Here is a 13,013-nt window from a genome sequence, read left to right as displayed (position 1 = left end):
TAAGTGTTTGTGTGGTACATTTGGCAAACCAGTGCCAGCTTCTGGATCAGAACAAGTAAAACGTCTGAACAGGATGAAGCTAGACTAGCAGATAAAATGACCAGAACTTAACATTAATTACCAGGGCAGCACAGTATGCTTTTCTTCATAATTAAAGTGCAACAAACTGTCGTCCTGGAACTAAGAGGTTGAATAGTTGCTGCAACTCAGGAATCCAGAAAAGAATAAATTCTCAACTTCCAAGAGCTGAGACATTGGTAGAGAGACAGTGTAGTGTGTATCATGGATTGGATAGCTAGCAATGACAGGGTAACCATTTTAAAAACCCAAAACTTTTGCTTTCTTACATTATCTAATTCTAAATATGTACCTGGGCAATGTGGAGTACTTCGGCTAATATAGTAGTCCATTATAGAGCCATTGGTTAATTGGATGTTTCAGAACTACTTTTTAACAAAATAGTTTTCTGAATATATATTTTTTTATCCATTTAGTGTTTTTTTTTTTTTTTTTATTACCTGGGCGAATATTAGTTTAGTTTATTAGTATGAAGGCTATTGAAGCAGAGCTTTATATTAAAGCTGTATTCCTGAATATTACAAAGATGATTTTAAGTTAATTCGTTCAAAGCTATAAATTGCTAAGTCTTGACTCTCCATTAGCATAAATGCCTTAATTCTGCCTCAGCATACAGTGGATTTGAATAAATTTGATACGTCTACAAACAAAGTTACTAATTTTATTTAATCAAATTCACTGTCCAGTTCTCATCACATTCTGATAAAAGTCCTCTCCATCAGCTAAAAGAATAATCACGCTTCATTCTGTTCAGTCTAGGCTTAGCTCCATCACATAAATTTGCGTTTTTTGTTTACTATTTGATTTTTTTTAACTTCAAAAAGCTGTTAACACTGATCTTTGATTGGTATTGTGAATGTAAAGACGATATGCAGGTGGACAATAGTGTTGGCTTTTTCAAAAACACATGGCTATGCACTGATAAATAAAATAATGTAGTATAATCAGTTTGTCAGATTTATTGTGACATGTGAAACACCCCTGGTCCACTGAAGTGATTGACAGTGTTGCATGATATTTCACCCCCATCGGTACTTGAAGCTTCAGAACACATCCTTACAAATGCTGTCTGCTTGTCATCAATGAACTTAAAAGTTAGAAAATGCACGCATGCCGTAACATTCAGGTGCTTTTGGGGAGAGTTGGAGTTTTTTTTTTTTACTTCATGTAAGAGTCATCACATTTTTGTTCGTCATTCAATAATAGACTTTTGTGTATGATAAGCAAGAAGATCAAGGGCTTACTGTGATTGTTTCCATATATCTAGGGCAGTGTGCCAGTGGCTACTGCCATTGCAAAACTTGTCCTGTGCTTATAGGTTGGGAGGCTGCTCCTTTCCTGTGCTTACATACTTGCTTTCCTCTTGCATATATTTTTAGGGATGTGGCTGTTTTTTGGTACTCTAATTGTTAACTTACCTAAAGTTGCAAAACGTTTCTGCTGTTTGAGTTGCTTGCGTGTGTGCTGTCTGCCTGGCCTTTGATTCATTTGCGTTGAGCATTCAAGTGGCTGTCAGATGATTAAAAGAGCAAAATATACAAGCTCATGTAAATACTCCAAAGGTAAAATTGGAAGAGCAAACCAATTCGTAGTTGAAATCTCACAGAATATTTGTTTTAATTTTGACAAGTCTACAAATTTGCCACTGTTTCAAAGGAAATTTGGGAATTGTCTAAACTTTTTGCGCACAGTCATCTGTTTGAGATATCTCAACGAAAATGGATTTATCTTGACAAATTTCTTTTAAGAATAAGCATGAATTTAAAAAGCAATTTAAGATGGAAAATCTTTTAATGTGGCACCTCTGCAGGAGAACCCTTTTTCAACCCTCGCAAACATCAAGTTTTTAATATGTGGAAAAAATTTGGGATTAAATTGCTCAGAGATCTTTATATAGACAATATCTTTGCATCCTTTGAACAGTTACATTCCAAATTTAACCTTACAGCTACACATTTCTTTCACTACCTTCAAATTAGAAACTTTGTTAAACAGAACCTGCCCGATTTTCCTCATCTCATATCCCCCACCAGGCTGGAAAAAATACTGTTCAATTTCGAGGACTTAGACACCATTTCTGCAATATATAAAATTTTATTAGAGTCCCTTCCTTTCAAAGATCCAAAAGGACAATGGGAAAAAGATCTCTTAATATATCAGAAAAGGAGTGGAAGGTAGCAATGCAGAGAATTCACTCAAGCTCCATATGTGCAAATCATAGAATTATTCAACTCAAAATTCTATATCGAGTTCATCTGTCTCACTTAAAACTGTCCAAAATGTTTCCAGGGTAAAATCCAACCTGCGAACGCTGCAACCAAGCTCCTGCCTCACTGGGTCACATGTTTTGGGCATGCACCAAATTAACATCATTTTGGACCAAAATTTTAAGTGCCTTTCAGACAGCCTTGGAGTCACAATCCCTCCTAACCCATTAATAGCTGTGTTTGGTGTTCTTCCAGATGGATTTGAAGTGGAGAAGAACAAGCAAACTGTGATTGCATTCTCTACACTTTTGGCACGCAGACTGATTTTGTTAAATTGGAAGAATCCTAACTCTCCTCTAATAAGTCAGTGGGAAACCGATGTTTTATATTATTTGAAATTGGAAAAACTCAAATTCTGAGGATCTGTACAGAAATTTTTCAAAACCTGGCAGGATCTAATCAATAATATTTTAGAATAAGAAGAAATAATTTCAGTAATCCCTCCTCCATCGCGGGGGTTGCGTTCCAGAGCCACCCGCGAAATAAGAAAATCCGCGAAGTAGAAACCATATGTTTATATGGTTATTTTTATATATTTTAAGTCCTTATAAACTCTCCCACATGGTTTATAAATATTCCCCGTACAGCTATATAGCATAAACCCTTTATATTCTATTAGTTATTAGGTAAGATTCGTTGAAATTATGTATGTAAACACAGTTTATATACTACTCACAAACATACGTATCATATATCATTGAGTTTTATTTAATACGTAATAGTTTTAAAGATATTGTAATTGAGTAGGTAATATAAAAATACGTGAAAAGTCTATAACATGTAAATGCTGTACATAAAACCAAAATGTTATTTTAAAGATACTGTAGAGCGTCTCCAATATCACATTTGTTACAGCCATTACGATAGACAGGCCACCGGCAATAAACACCTACAATGCAAGGAAAAAATTGTATAAAATGTGTGCACAGTTACAATAAACGTACATACATGTACTAAGTACGTAGAAAAATAGTTTTGGGTACTCACCAACTTGTCAGATAACGATGACATTTACTGCACTGTCACAGCTGTTCTAAAGGAGCCTCTTCAGGCGACTGTGTAGCACTGCCGTCGTCTTCTTCCACAAAAGGCGTACTAGGCAGTGTTTTGCGTGTAAGGAACATCGTGATGGGCTGTTGCTGGCGCTGCTTTTTCATTTGTGTAAAGAGGTTCCTATACATTTCCGTGGCGCCGTCGAGCATTTTTAAATTGCAAAGAACGAATCATTTGCGGGTCCCATTCTTCAGCTGATGTCTGGAGATCTTTTGCCATTCGTAGAATGGTCGCGAGACGCTCGAAAGTTAGCACAGCACCCAGGAGCTTAACCTCGTGCTCTGAGATTTCTGTTAGCGTTGTGGCAAAATGAGGGATGTGTGTTAGAATGTCTCACTTGCTAGAGCATTATAAACGAGAAATAAACAAAAAATTGAATTTTGGTTAATTTTCTTTTCCCACAATGTCACGTCAGTTAAATTCGCCAATGCATTGTGGAGATTGAGGTATTTTTGTTTTTTCTGTTGATTTTTTTTTTTTTTTTAAATCCTAAATATGGCTATATTGAAATGTCATTTCTTAGTGGATAAACAATGCCCTGGATTAATCATCCTGCCAAATTCAGATTTTGTAGTTAAATAGAATTTTTTTTTTTTTTTTTTGAAAGGTGAGTGAGTGATTAAGTCAACTTTACATTAGTTAAATTTAGATATATAGAGTGTGTGTGTATATATTTAAAAAAAAAAAAAAAGGCTGGTAAATGTGGTAGTTAATTTTCTCAAGTTTTTTTGTAGTTATGGATGGATCCCTGCCTACCTCACTGAAACACATCATCAGTAATGCTGAATATTATGGACCTTCACTTTTCTTGCTTGGTAAGAAATCTTTTATGTTACTCTTTCTTCCAAAGCGGATGCATTTTGCTTTTCCATATTAACATGTTAACAGGCTACTATGTTCTCCTTTCAACATCGCATGTCACTTATTTGTTTCTGTAAGATTTAAGTTTGTTGCATGTGGCATAAGGGATTATTGATATACAGGAAATTTTGTCTACTGTAATAATACAATACTATAAACGTAAAGTTTATTTCTTTTTAATAGAGTAGCTGTTAAGCTATAGCATGCTAATTGGCAACAAATTTTGTTAGCAGCGTAAGCTTTACTCCAACTTACATTTTGAAAAAAGGTTTCTTGGCTGCTGTCAATGAGTGTGTTTCACTGTTGTATTGAATATTTAAAACATATATTCATTATTTCCAAAGCACACTGCCATTTTTTCTACCAATAATATAATATGAATGTATTTCTTCTGCATGACAGTAATTTATACATTCATAGCTAAAGTTGAAACCAATCACAAACTTTTGTTCTCCTTCTGTCCGTCTCATAGTAGAAAAAAATAGTAGATGTTAGTGTCCGTATAGGTAAAGTAATGCACAGGTTTTAAATTTTAGAATACCGGTTTCTTACATCTTGAAGTAAAATTTTTTCAAATATTTCAAATGCAGTCACTTTGCCTTTTTCAGATCCGCCAATAGCATCCCTTGTTTGAAATCAAATGCGTCCCTTGTTTGAATTCAAATGGGCAAATCAACTGAGGAAGCACACGTACTGTAGACCGCAGACATCCGCGAAGCAGTGAAAAATCCGCAATATATATTCACATATGCTTACATTTAAAATCCGCGATGGAGTGAAGCCTCGAAAGACGAAGCGCGATATAGCGAGGGATCACTGTATTTCCACATTTCTTTTCCTTCTCAATTTATCTTTTTTGCCCTATTAAACTCAATAATTTAGGCATGTTTACAAGCCTTAAGTATTACTCCTTTGACCATGTTCTCCTTCTCAGGTGGGGTTTGATTTGTTTCTCAATCCTGTTTTTTGTAAAAATTGATCTCGGGTGGGGTTTGATTTGTTTCTCAATCCTGTTTTTTGTAAAAATTGATCTATTTGTGTGGAATGATTACAATAAAATTTAAAAAAAAAAAAAAAAGAATAAGCAAGACACATTTCAACAAAATTGGTCCATAGAGGATTTTGTTGTTTCCTACGGATGGATGGACTGACAGACAGATGTGAGCTGTTGTAACAGGTGTTTCACTCATTATATTCAATGCACATATAAAAGATAAATTCAGAAAGTGCAGCATTTGCTGCCTTTAACATGCCATGTTTGTCAGCGCTCTTATTTAAACTTTTTGAGTGCTGATGAAATTGTCTATTTGCTATAGCTTCTGGGTTCGATGCTGGCAGCTTCTGAAGTTTGCTGTTTTGAGTAGAGAGCTGCTATTATTATTACAATACAATAAAAACATACATTAAATTTACAGTGGTTGTTACAGAAGTAAATCAATAGTGCTTGTCAAAGTTAGCGATCAGTCTCGCCCCGATCTGACACTGCTGTTTTCAAATAAAGACGCGCTATAACAGAGGTGAACTCAGATTGGAGAAAACAGAAGCCATCCCCGCAAGAAACGTCCCCTCACATATAAGAACAACGCAGCTGCACCAGGCGTAAAGGCGAAAGTCCGGCGTCATTCTGCCAATCACCTGTCCTTCAAAGAAACAGCACGCCTTACAGAGCTCGCCAATGTTACACCGTCCAGATCTAAACACTAGCGTGGTGTATGTGCCCAAAAAAAGTCTAACTGCATTCTCGTACCATTGCTCGCGTACTAAAGTGTCAGGTATTTTTCGTGGCATTACACGTGTAATTTGTGAGCATGCCCTTGACCAGGGGTAGGCAACGTTGGTCCTGGTGAGCTGCAGTGGCTACAGGTTTTCATTCCAACCCAATTGCTTAATTAGAAACCAATCATTGCCAATCTCAGACCTTATTTAATTTTATGGCTTGTTAGTCTGTGCAATGTAAGGCTCTTATATCGTAGATTTTTTTCCTTTCCAAAGATATCATCCAAATGATGTGAAGCCTAAAACAGATCATTTTCAGTCTGTCACATTTTTCTATTAAGTGTTTTATTAAATCAAACAGTGCATGATGAACACACACAGATGTAATTGGAAAAAAGCTAGCTGGAGAACTGCTGGCTGCTTTGTCTTTTACATCTTATTGCTAATAAGGAGCAATTAAAACACTGAATGCAGCAGTTTAAGATTGAAATAAGCAATTAAGGTTGGAGAACCTTAACAAGCGAGACCACTAAAATGAAGCATCAAAATGTCACTTAAGCAATATGTGCTTCATCAGCAATAATTGAGTTCTCGTTAACCCTTTAACCGCCAACTCCCTAAATATTCCCCAAGCCAGGCGAAATCTGAACAATTTTTGTTTTTTTACTTTTTTACATTTTTTTTACATTTTTTACATTTATTCAAGCAGTATTGACCACTAAATGTTGTGCAAGTTGCCAGTGTATACACGAAATCTATAAATGTAACCTGAATTCTCAGCTAAGCAAAACATCTTGATACCAAACCGTGCCCTTTTCAATGGTAGATACTGTCGAAACTGTAAGCGGCCCTTCCACGACAATAAACTTTCATCAACTGCAACTGACGGTCCTGGCATGTAGGGCAACTGAAATGCTTCAAATAAATGATCAATCAAAGGACGTAGCTTGAACAAGTGGTCGTGGTTTGGATCTTTCTTATCTGGCTCGTTTCTGTTGTCATTCAAATGAAAGAATTTCAGCAGCAAAGAGAATCGGTTACGTGTCATGACAGCTGCAAAAATAGGTGTTGCATACATAGGATCTGTAGACCAGTACATCTCAATATCTGGTTTTCTGATTATTCCCATCAACATCAAAATCCCAATGAATTTTTTCATTTTGTTTTCATCAGTGTCAAACCAAGCACGAACACGGGAATGTGAAGGTAAATTGGGATTTTTCTCAATAAACTGTGCTGCATACAGATTTGTCTGATGAACAAAATGTCTGATCAAATCAGGTGACACAAACAGCTCATAAAACTGCTCAGCAGTGTAATTGTTTACATCAACAATAAAGCCACACGTTCCCTCAAACGAATGCAGAAAAGGTAGTTCACCACGGGCAGCAGCCCAGCTGAGATGCTGGGGATACACCCACTCAGCGCCGTCATCCGATGCGTCTTCATTCACAGTATCATGCAGCGCACGTTGCTGCTCATCACTGTCGCTAAAATCTTCTTCAGAACTGCTACAATCATGATCAGAACTGTCCAAAATCGCCTGCAAAGCCTCACTTGAAGTCAGTTTACGTTTCGCCATATTCACAGCTGTTACATGCGAATCACGTCACATGACCGGCCAAAACAACCACAGACTTGTCGAAATACAACGTAGTAATAATACCCACGCCAAACCGTCAGTTATACTACTTGACAGGCATTCATATAACCACAGGCAAATGTGCCGGATAATTCCGGCAGTATGGCGTTAGCATTAAAACAGCGGTGCCGGATATATCCGGCAGAGGGCGGTGAAGGGGTTAAGGAACTGGGTTGGAACAAAAACCTGCACATACTGCGGCTCACCAGGACCGACGTTGCCTACCCCTGCCCTTGACGATCAAACAGAGGAAGCTCTGCAGTATACTTGTGACTTTATGCTGTAGGAAGATAAGTAAATAAAGTAAAACTAAAAAAAAAGACGCTAACTTTGGCAAGTACTATACATTTACAGCGGCTGTTACAGTCGCAAATCAAATGTATGCTTTTATTGTATAATATTGACAATAAGAACAGCTTACTACTCAAAACATTTATTTTGGAAGACGTTAAGACTCGAACCCAGAACCTTATGAGCTGAAGTCGGCAGCTCTAACCAGTATACTAACCAAGAAGGCAGGACAGCAAGCAGCACTAACCTGGTGTCTTTTTCTTCGGTTATAGCCTTAGAAAAAAGCGCATTTGTTCTGTTATACTTTTATCTTTTGTGAAAGTGTATAAAGATATTTGGAATTCAGGCTTCACACATTATACACTTCATGCCTACATTTTGTCAATTATTACTAAAACATGAAAAACGTTTCTGTTTTAAACGATGTGTTTACTGTGCATAGATCGTTGTAGAAACGGAACACACATGAAATGCAAGTGTTCCAAATAACGATAAAGTATTTATAAAAGGTGTCATTTTGCATGACTTCTCAGTCTATACAGCTCTAAGCAACTGACAAGTAGGTAAGCAGACTTGAGCTGAGAAAACTGTGTGCCGGTAGGGGGATGTGATAGCAGACTGCTTGCTGTTTGCTGCTCATCAACACATTTAAAGGACAAAAGACGCTGACCGAGAAGTGCGAAGCGTTTTAAGGTGGGACGGATCTACGAGTTTTTTCGTAGGCTCCGGTAATTCTAGTATTAAAGCATTTCCGAATGAGCACAATGTTTAACCTTGAGGGAGAAGGGTTACAATGATAGAGAGACCATTTAGTTTTCAGTCTTGTCAACCAAGAACAAACCTGAGAATGTAGTGGGTATTTTGTCGCTAACACTGTTGAAGACTGGAACAGTGTAGCCTGGCCTGCAGAATCTTAGTTTTTGTTGAGGCACTCACATCTTTGGGTGTAATGGTGCATGGAATCTTTTTTTGCCACACTTTGGGCCTGTTAATACCAGTCAAACTTCAGACCATATGCATTGCATCATGGCTGCACTTCACTTATCATCTTCAGGCCGCTTCCATCATGATACTACACCATGTCACAAAGAAAAAGTCGTCTCCAACTGGTTTCATGAAATGGCAGTGAGTTCGGTGTTCTTTAGTGACCGTCCCAACTGAATCCAGTAGAATTCCTTTTGGATGGGGTAGATTGGACAATTCACAACATGAATGTGCAGCTAAGCAATCTGCAGAAATTGCAAGCATCTTGTCAACATGGACTAGAATATTAAAGGAATGTTTCCAACATCTTATGGAATTGATGCCATAAAGAATTGGAGAGCATAAAAGAGGCCCTACCCAGTATTAATATAGTGTTCCTAATAATTTGTGCAGCGAGTGTAGTGAAATTAATAACCGGTGGTCAGTTGATTAATAATTCCTTAAGATTGGCCATCTGTCACCTTACTTTGGACATTTAGCAGGGACTATTTAAACATTAACATTAATGTCAGCAATGTAAAGCCATGTGAACATTTAAATTTGTGACAACCATGTTTTTTGAGCAATTGGCTGGCAACTTTTTTAAGTTGAATTCTGTAGAGTGCATGTTGAGTTTGTGTTGGATAACAATTTCTGAATACATTTCCCATACACTGTCATTACTTTATTTTCCAACTTGTAACTTGTCTGTTAATTGGCAAACCTAGAGAATTTGATTGTACATTGACTTTTCAGGATTGTTAATATTTGGTGTCCTGCCCTTTTTTACTCCTTCATATGTGTATGTATGTGTATATATGTATGTATATGTATGTATGTATGTATATGTATGTATGTATGTATATGTATGTATGTATGTATGTATATGTGTGTGTATGTGTATGTATGTATGTATGTGTGTATACATGTGTACGTTGTATATACAGTATATGTATGTGTGTGTGTATATATACGGGCCCCTCTAGAGTTGAGCTTCCATGCTCCTTTCCCGTGGTCCCCATAGCCACCAGGGCGGTCGCCCCTTCGTGGTCCGGAGGAGGCATAATCCCTCCTTCGGTCCTTCTGGGCATCCCGGCTGTGTACTGCCTCCAGCCGCTCGCCACAAAATATATATTAAAAAAAAAAATAAATAAAAAATAGATTATAATTAATATATATATATATATATATATATATATATATATATATATATATATAATATAACTTTTTTTTTTTTTTTTTTTTTTTTTGACGACTTAATCCCAATGTTTATTTTTATGGGTGGTGCCTGTGCTGTTCACTATTATTGCTGATTTGTGTTTTATTTGCTATGGTGAAATTGAATATTCTCACCCTTCTACTCACATTCTGTTTTTCTTTTTGTCTTTTAGCAACTGAAGTGGTAACAGTGTTTGTATTCCAGGAGCCTTCTCTTCTATCCTCCCTGCAGGACAATGGACTCACTGATGTCATGTTACATGCCCTGCTTATTAAAGATGTAGGTTTTTAATTTGCCAAATTTGTGTGTACAATGGTGCATATTTCACCAAGATGCAATTTAAAATATACTTGTCTAAAACTTGGTGATTTTCATGACATTGCTTCCAAAACTATTCACATTTTGTTGTAGGTTTATAAAGCATCCACTGACAAAAATCTGATTTTTTTTCTTTTTTTTTAAAAAAATTTTTTTTATTGATGAGGGGTTAAATGCCACACTTCCTGAAAGATGTCTTTTTAATTAACACTTTTGGGTTAAGGGTGCCCAAAGTAGACTGCCTTAGCTTGTAAAGTGCAAATGATAGCATGTGTTGTTACACTTCTTTATATACCAGAAAATGCAAATTGTTTAAATGGTATTTGAATACAGTAATCCCTCCTCCATCGCGGGGGTTGCGTTCCAGAGCCACCCGCGAAATAAGAAAATCCGCGAAGTAGAAACCATATGTTTATATGGTTATTTTTATATTGTCATGCTTGGGTCACAGATTTGCGCAGAAACACAGGAGGTTGTAGAGAGACAGGAACGTTATTCAAACACTGCAAACAAACATTTGTCTCTTTTTCAAAAGTTTAAACTGTGCTCCATGACAAGACAGAGATGACAGTTCCGTCTCACAATTAAAAGAATGCAAACATATCTTCCTCTTCAAAGGAGTGCGCGTCAAGAGCAGAGCATGTCAGAGAGATAGAGAAAAGCAAACAAATCAATAGGGCTGTTTGGCTTTTAAGTATGCGAAGCACCGCGGCACAAAGCTGTTGAAGGCGGCAGCTCACACCCCCTCCGTCAGGAGCAGAGAGAGAGATAGAGACAGAGTTTGTTTTTCAATCAAAAGTCAGTACGTGCCCTTCGAGCTTTTAAGTATGCGAAGCACCGTGCAGCATGTCGCTTCAGGAAGAAGCTGCACAGAAGGTAGCAACGTGAAGATAATCTTTCAGCATTTTTAGACGAGCGTCCGTATCGTCTAGGTGTGCAAACAGCCCCCCTGCTCAATCCCCCTACGTCAGGATCAGAGAAAGTCCGCGCAAGAGAGAGAGAAAAGTAAGTTGGGTAGCTTCTCAGCCATTTGCCAATAGCGTCCCTTGTATGAAATCAACTGGGCAAACCAACTGAGGAAGCATGTACCAGAAATTAAAAGACCCATTGTCCGCAGAAATCCGCGCACCAGCAAAAAATCTGCGATATATATTTAAATATGCTTACATATAAAATCCGTGATGGAGTGAAGCCGTGAAAGGCGAAGCGCGATATAGCGAGGGATTACTGTAAATGCTTTCCAAACAGTATCTTCATTTAGTTATGTGTATTAATACATCTGTTCAGAGCATCAATCCATGCCAACCAGCTGGTTCATTTCTTTCCCATGTTTTGTACATACTAGACTGCTTTCCTTAGATATTAAATATGTGGGAACCTATTTATAATTGCAACTGCAATGTAAGTTTCTGCTTCAAGTAAGATTTTATTACAAGTAAATTAAAAGCTTTCATTTATTAACATAAATAAAGGAAAAGGTAGGGCTATATGGATATGATCTGGATTTAAATTGATACTGCAATTATTTTGACCCAAAATACAATATATCAATATGCTAAAGTTTAAAGATCAACACCATATAGACTTGTTTGTACACATTTCAAGTCCAACACTTGGTATATTTTCTCACAACAATGTGTAATATTAGTGAAGTAAACTTTTTCTTTTCTTTTTAAAATAGCAATTTCACGAACAGCTCAAATAACATGTACTTTCCAACTTTTTTATATATGTGTGTGTCCCCAGGATGCAGTTTACCCCAAAGCTGATGCATGTACATGGAGTAATTCAAAGAAAATAAACAAAACTATGAAAACTGCTTTTTTTATTTCCACTTGTGACATTTTAATAATATGTTAAATGGATGAATATTTATGCTGTTTGGGCATTTGACTTCTGGTGTGATTTGAATTACTGGTTAATGTAGTTCTGTCATTCTGGAGAAAATGAAACCATTTGCAGGCAGCAACCTTCACCCTATCCATTCTAATCTCTTCCTCTTCATGTTCTTCCTCCATTTTTTCCCCATATACTTATCACCAGCAGGCTATATGGGTGGAGTTCGACGTAGACCTGTTTAGAAAGTGTGCTGGAGGTTTTTTGTATATTTTAATGTTCAGAAGCATTTATGAAATTCTGAACATCACAATATTGGATTTTGCATATTGATTTTTCTTAACTAACAATGTAAACTTCTTTTTGAATTCACAACGTCTAGCAGAAGGCAGGTAGAAATGGTATTTGAAAATTGTCTTTTGAAGAAATTTTTTACTTTATAGGATTGAAGGATTTGTTATCCTATTTTAAGGTGGTGGGCAAATGAGTTTTAAAGAAAAAAATGGCTAACAGTACTCAAACAGGAGAGCAGGACGCTTAGCTGATTTGGGTACCTTAACAGAAGGATTGTTCCGATATCTTATTCGGGTGGTTTTCAGTTTAGTTTTTTTTGCAAGTTCCCAAAAGTAATTTTCTTAAAGGTTTCTCAACACTATTTATGTAAAGATATTTAATCCAGAGTTTACATCTGTGGAGCTTGTTGCAATCGTTTATAACTGTTAAGCAGAATTTTTCCTGCTTCTGTATGTTTGGAGGGATGGAAGTATCT

General features: G+C 36.8%; 1 protein-coding gene across 1 annotated transcript in view; it reads left to right on the top strand.

Annotated features, from left to right (window-relative positions):
* The window catches only part of huwe1 (HECT, UBA and WWE domain containing E3 ubiquitin protein ligase 1), a 387,803-nt gene that overhangs the window by 148,426 nt on the left and 226,364 nt on the right, over positions 1-13,013 (top strand). The window contains 2 exon segments of the mRNA XM_051933601.1: positions 4,133-4,213; positions 10,263-10,369. Of these exon segments, the coding sequence (XP_051789561.1) occupies positions 4,133-4,213; positions 10,263-10,369 (188 nt within the window).

This window comes from Erpetoichthys calabaricus, chromosome 11 (genome assembly GCF_900747795.2).
Source record: "Erpetoichthys calabaricus chromosome 11, fErpCal1.3, whole genome shotgun sequence".
In the NCBI taxonomy this organism is placed as follows: Eukaryota; Metazoa; Chordata; class Cladistia; order Polypteriformes; family Polypteridae; genus Erpetoichthys; species Erpetoichthys calabaricus.
Note: the sequence above shows the minus strand (reverse complement) of the source record. Positions and strands in the feature narration are given on the sequence as shown.